The sequence below is a fragment of the Hevea brasiliensis genome, chromosome 15 (genome assembly GCF_030052815.1).
Source record: "Hevea brasiliensis isolate MT/VB/25A 57/8 chromosome 15, ASM3005281v1, whole genome shotgun sequence".
NCBI classification, from domain to species: Eukaryota; Viridiplantae; Streptophyta; class Magnoliopsida; order Malpighiales; family Euphorbiaceae; genus Hevea; species Hevea brasiliensis.
In genome coordinates, this window is record NC_079507.1 from 43,931,796 (window position 1) to 43,937,795 (window position 6,000).

Sequence of the window (6,000 nt, forward strand, 5' to 3'; positions counted from 1 at the left end):
TTAAAAACTCCAATAAAGAAAATTTCTCAAATATATAAAAAGCCATAGATTAAAAAGGTTCTTATGTTCCTGTATATCCTATGTACATATCCAATTTTTAACATTTGAAAACTAAAAAGAATTGTGCATTTTAGATCGTCTAATGATTTAATTAGTTTATAGACACGATTTTGAGTATGTATTTGTGAAACCCCTAATAAATACTGAGTCCTATATATTTATATCTTGAATTCATAATGAACTTAATTTATATAATAATTTTCCTGTATAAGTGATTTTGTGATAACTTTGATTAATTTATCTCTTATTTGCCTCTAATGAAAGAAGATGTTGCGATAATTTGTCTATTTTGAAATGTCAGATGTCATTTTCTTCCATTTGAGAATCAATGGCCAAAGAAAGAAGATTACGATCAAAGCCAAGAGTGTGCATTTTAAAGAAAAGCCTATTCACTGCACAGGAATTTTTATTTATTTATTTTTTTTTATAAAGAAACAAAAAGCAGCTTCATATGAAAGAGCAACACTAGGTAACGGACACTAGGCAATAATTCAGAGAAGCAGAATCTCTTATACAACTACTAATGAGCTTCAGCAATCTCTAGAACCTTAAGTTCTCAAGTTTGAGCAGTCCAATGATAAAAAAAAAAACAAAAAACAAAAAAGTCATACATAGTTATCCAATCGTAGAATTTTATAGAATGGAATTACAAACACTATGAAAAGCAAATATAAAAAACCAAAGGGATCAATATGATATGATATGGACATCTCACCACCGCATTACCAGATGCATCCACGGTTCCAAAGCTTTTCTTTCTTCCTTTTTCTTTTTTTAATCAATAGATATACAGATTTTATTGTTAAGCAGGTTTATAGAGGCCTGAGGCTCAAATATGAAAGTATTGTCCAAAAACAAAGCCCACTCATAAGAAAGGCTCCCAACCCACAAGAAGAAACCCTACACTACAATGGATATTCGATCCACAGACCATGACACAACTCAAACAAGCATCCCAACGCAAAATGCGCCGTCACCAAGAAGAAGCACAGTTGATCACTAGGGACGCTTTCTGTAAGCCAAGACTAGCGTAAAAACATATGTTCTCCCATCCTTTAGTTGCCATGCATGGCTTGAAACCACAACTGAAAATCAAAGGAGACCCTTCTAAAAATGAAGTCTTCCGAAGCTTCATGGGTTCGAATAGTCGACTAATCCCGGGCCAAGGACAACAATTAAAGCTTTTCTAGTAGTTACTCAATGTCAATCTCTTTATTAAAAGATCCTCCACAAATAAAGTCTTAGAGAATAACCAGGTCAATGTAGGTTTCAGACAGGCAATGATTATTCAAAAGTTGGGGATAAATGAAACTACCTAAGCCAATTTTTAAATAATTTAAGCCCTACTTGTTATATTTTTTATAGGATCGCTCTTGATTCGAGTTCAATTTAAACTTTAATATTATAGCTTAAGTTCGGTTTATTAAAAATATTTTAGACTCCAGCTCGATTTGTCTCAAGTTCATTTATGAAGTAAACGAATTAAACTTGAACTTGACTTGTCTCAAGTTCATTTATAAGTTCAATTCAAACTCTTTTATATTATTATATTGCATTATATTTTAATTTAAATTAAATTAAAATTAAAATATAATTTAAATTCAAAAATTAAATTTAAAAACAAAAAAAAAAGCTAGTTGGCAACATGTGCCAAGAACTAATATTTTGGGAGGGCTTCTCTTTCATAGGGAATCTAACACCCTTGATTTTCCTTTTGAATGGACCTCACTTTTCTTTTTAGGAAAGAGTATACTTAAATGCTTTATAATTTATGCGTTTATTAAAAGGGGGCATAGAGTATTTATTTATGTTGTCCCAAAATAGTCCAAGAGGGGGGTGAATTGGACTTTAACAATTTTTCGGCCCTTGCTTATAGCCTAATGAAAAATTGTGGCTTTGTTCAACTATGTGATTCTTCTATATAACGAGAAAGTAATATGTGCTTCAACAATGTGTTTCTATGTTGCAATTCAATTCTCAATCAATGTATATGGCAATCTCTAATAAAGCATTTATCAACTAATTTTCTCAAGTCTCTCAATATGTCCACAAATTTATCAACTCAATCTATTTAACCAACATTCACTATCATGTATATGAGAAAAGAAATTTAAATTGCATAAAAGTAAAGAGGTAAAGGTTAGAGAAATCAAACACAAGGATTTTATAGTGGTTCGGCTTAGCTAGCCTACATCCACTCTCTCAAAGAACCCTCTTTGAGTCTTTTCTCCACTATTTGCTCTTTTGAAGGCAAGAGACCAAAAGCCCTTTACAATTTCTCAACACCAAGCTTTTACACCAAGGTAGCTTGAAACCTCCACAAGTGCTATCACAAGCACTTACACTTCCAAGCTTCAATAGGTGCTTGTACAACCTCTCTTGAATGCAATTCAATATTTCAACACTCACTCTTACTCAATACAAATCAAACTATAAAGAAGAGATGAGTTGATTTGCCAATGGAAGCTCAAAATCTTAAATGCTCTTGAATGAAAGCAATAAATGAAAAATCAATGTTGGAGTTCAAATGTAGGCTTTCATTAAATTGTAAATGAAGTAGAGAAGGTGTATATATAGTCCCAAATTATTTTAGACCGTTTGAAACCCTTTTGGAACGTTATACACACTGCCCAAGACAAAATGGCCGTTATTTTGTCCTTTTGTGCGAAGTTGAGCTACGGGCGATTTAGCAAACTAATAAAATTTTAGGAGCGATCAAGAACTGGTTAGCAAACTAATGTTTTTAGCAAACATATTAGCAAACCAAAAATTTTAGCAAACCAGTTAGGAAACTAAGTCAACAGCTGCATGTCTCAACTTGCAATGTAAAATGATTTAGACCTTTGAAAAATGTTTCAATGGTTGTGTTCAAGGTCATGATGAGAAAAAGTAATCAGAAAATAAATTTTTATTTTTGAGCTCCATATGACTAAATTCTCATCTATTCTTTTTCACAAAAAGGCCTAAGACTCTAACACTATACTCTTCATACCTTTTCTTTGAGTCTTGGCTTCCATAGTCTTTTTCTCATTTTGGATTTGTCTTGGAATGCCTTTGAGTATCTTTTCTTCTTAGATGCAACTTCAAAGGTTCTTTATGCATAAGACAAAGAATCTACACATCACTTAAAGGTTAGGTTAGATAGATTCTCTTTGAGTTTTGTTATCATCAAAATCAATGCTCATTTTGAGCTACACGGGGTCAACAATCTCCCCCTTTTTGATGATGACAAAACTCAACTGAATCAACAGTAAAAAAATAAAAGTGTGTGAAAATTTATGTGAGTATGTAAGTCCAAGTGTAGTATACCGAAAAAGCTCCCCCTAAATATATGCACACAATATCCAAGAAATCCATTTTCTGTACATAAGCTCCCCCTGAAATTATGCTATCAAACATATTCACACTTCACAAGTATCAATCACAAGTATAAGCATATATTCAGCAACACAAGTATCATCACATATATATATCTCACAAACATCAACACATATTCACATATCATCACACTTCACAAGTATATCAACACATTTCCATAGTCTCATGTTCATCAACACATATTCACATTTCCAACCATTCTCCCCCTTTTTGTCATCAATCAAAAAGGAAACAGGAGAAAATACCCAAAAAGAATCATGTTAGCCAAAATGGAAATGCAGTAAGGTAGACAGTAGCAAACTAAAAACCAAAAGTAGCACACAGACTAGTAAGCTAAAAATGCAATCAGTAAACTAAAAATTCAGATGAGATGCTATTTAAGTCTGTTACTCCTGCGAGTGGATTTTGAAGGCACCATTTTCTTCCTAGGCAGTTTAATAACAGGAGCCGGAGGTGCTTGGTCAGCCACTTCATCATTTTTCTCGGCCTCATCATCTTCAGAAGGGGGTTGAAGAGCAGCAGCGAGGGTCTGGTACGGATTTGATACGGTTGACTTGTACCTTTTCGTACCTTTCTTGGTTGCAGGGACAGCAGCTGCAGATAGCTGAGTTTGAGCACTGGCTTGGTGGTCTTTAAGGGAAGGTTCCTGGTGCTGTGTAGGAGCAGCAGCAGGCTCAACTAGTGGAGCAGGAGGAGGTTCAACTAGTGGAGCAGGAGGAGGTTCAACTAGTGGAGCAGCAGGCTCAATGGGTTCAGATTCTGGAACCTTTTCACTTTCCTTGGGTAACTCACTTGCAGCTTCTACAACCTTGGGATCATCAAGTGCAGTGGGTACATCAGCTGTAGGATCAATCTTAGGTGCATCATGGTCACTAGCTTGCGCATCAGGGGCATCCACTACAGGTTCAAGTTCTGCTTCAGCAAGTTTACCACTTTCACATGCTATATCAGCAGGAGACTCTTCAACTTTGTTGCTTTCTCCCTTATCAGTAGAAACCTGAGTGCCAACCTCAACTTTAGTTGGAGCTGCAATTTCCTTGGCCTGCTGAAGGTCCATTATCAACTTCTTTAACTCCTCATTTTGAGTGAGTAGGTGACTCACTTTATAGTCAACAACATCTACAAATTTTCTGAGAATATCAAGAGATTGAGTTGTTGAGCTAAAATGGTCATTAACAGCAGCTCTTAGCCCTTGAATTTCATTCAAAACTTCATTACCAGAACCAGAATCAACTTTAGCAGTGAAAGAACTACCCTTTTCAAATCTGGTCTTTCTCCCATCAGTGTCTGAATGGATTTCTCTAAGCACTATCAAGTCAGCCCTAGAGCTTTCCTTAGTGACATTCACCTCTAGCTCTTTAAACACAGCAGTCAACAAGTGTGCATAGGGCAGTTTACCAATTCCATAGGCCTTGCACATGTTTTTGAAAATTAAGTAGGCTAAATTTAACCTAACTTTACTCACAATGTGCCACATAATACACATGTCCAAGTGACTCAGATAGCCATAACTGCCAGATTTCGGACAGAACACATAGTTTACCATACTGTGAATAATTTTGATATGCTGGAGGGCTTTGGTACTGGTGGATTTCTCATTTTTGGTAGTGCTAGCAGGAAATACCTCATTTTCAAACTCAACCAGATTAAAACCTGCTACTCTAGCAACATCCTTATGCGTGGAAATTCTATTTCCATCATTGGGCAATTTTAAAGCCGTGGCTATCAATTCAACAGAGACACTATATGTATTTGTATTCAAAATGACTTCAAATCGATCCTCATCATCAACAGTGCGCAAGGTTCTATAAAATTCTTGTACAAGCCTAGGGTAATATTCATTTGCGCATTCACAGACACCCAACCAACCTTGAAATTCAAAAAGCTCTTTAAAGTGAAAGTTTACCTGATTAAAGTTCTCCCATTTGATGAATTTGCAATCCAACAGTGCTTTATCCACTGAACCCGAAAGCTTTGCGATACCCATTTTCTTTTGAGCATCCGTCCCTTGCTTCTGTACCGCCTTTTTCTTTTCTGGTGTGGATTTAGGTGTTTCGACACCTTTGGACGAGTGAGAAGACTCACTAACCGATTTAGATTTCGGCATATTTTGCTTACGTTTCATTTTCTTCCGTAATGCCGCGACAGGAGCATTGTCGGATGCGGACGAGGAAGATGAAGCAGCTGCAATAGCAGGGGATTTTCGTTTGGTGCGAGCCATGGAAACCAAAATGAAATTGGGTAATAGTGGTTCGGTGAGGTAAGGGAGGAAGAGGAAAGGAAAACTCGAAATTTTTTGGTGAGTTAGGGTTTGTTTCGCCTGAAGAAAGAATCGGGTATGGTGTTTGGGGATGTCGGAAATCGAAACAGAGAGAGAGAGAGAAAATGTGAGGTTTCGTGTGGCAGAGGATTTAAGTCCTCTTGAGTCCCGCGCTTTTCAGTGTCACTGTACTTTCAACTGAACCAGTTTTTCCCTTTTCTTTCCCCCTTTTTTTTTATTTTATTTTGCATTTCAAACAAGTCTACCTATACCTATATACACAAAAAAAAATTCTACATGTC

The 6,000-nt window shown here is 36.0% G+C and overlaps 1 protein-coding gene across 1 annotated transcript; it reads right to left on the reverse strand.

Moving 5' to 3' along the window:
• Positions 1 to 3,811: 3,811 nt before the first annotated feature.
• Positions 3,812 to 5,659, reverse strand: LOC110632735 (uncharacterized). Its single transcript, XM_021781064.2, has one exon. It carries the CDS (start codon positions 5,657 to 5,659, stop codon positions 3,812 to 3,814), a length of 1,848 nt encoding a protein of 615 aa, XP_021636756.2.
• Positions 5,660 to 6,000: the final 341 nt, after the last annotated feature.

Coding starts and splice junctions, on each gene's coding strand:
- LOC110632735 (XM_021781064.2), bottom strand. CDS start 5,659: ATGGCTCGCACCAAACGAAAATCCCCTGCTATTGCAGCTGCTTCATCT.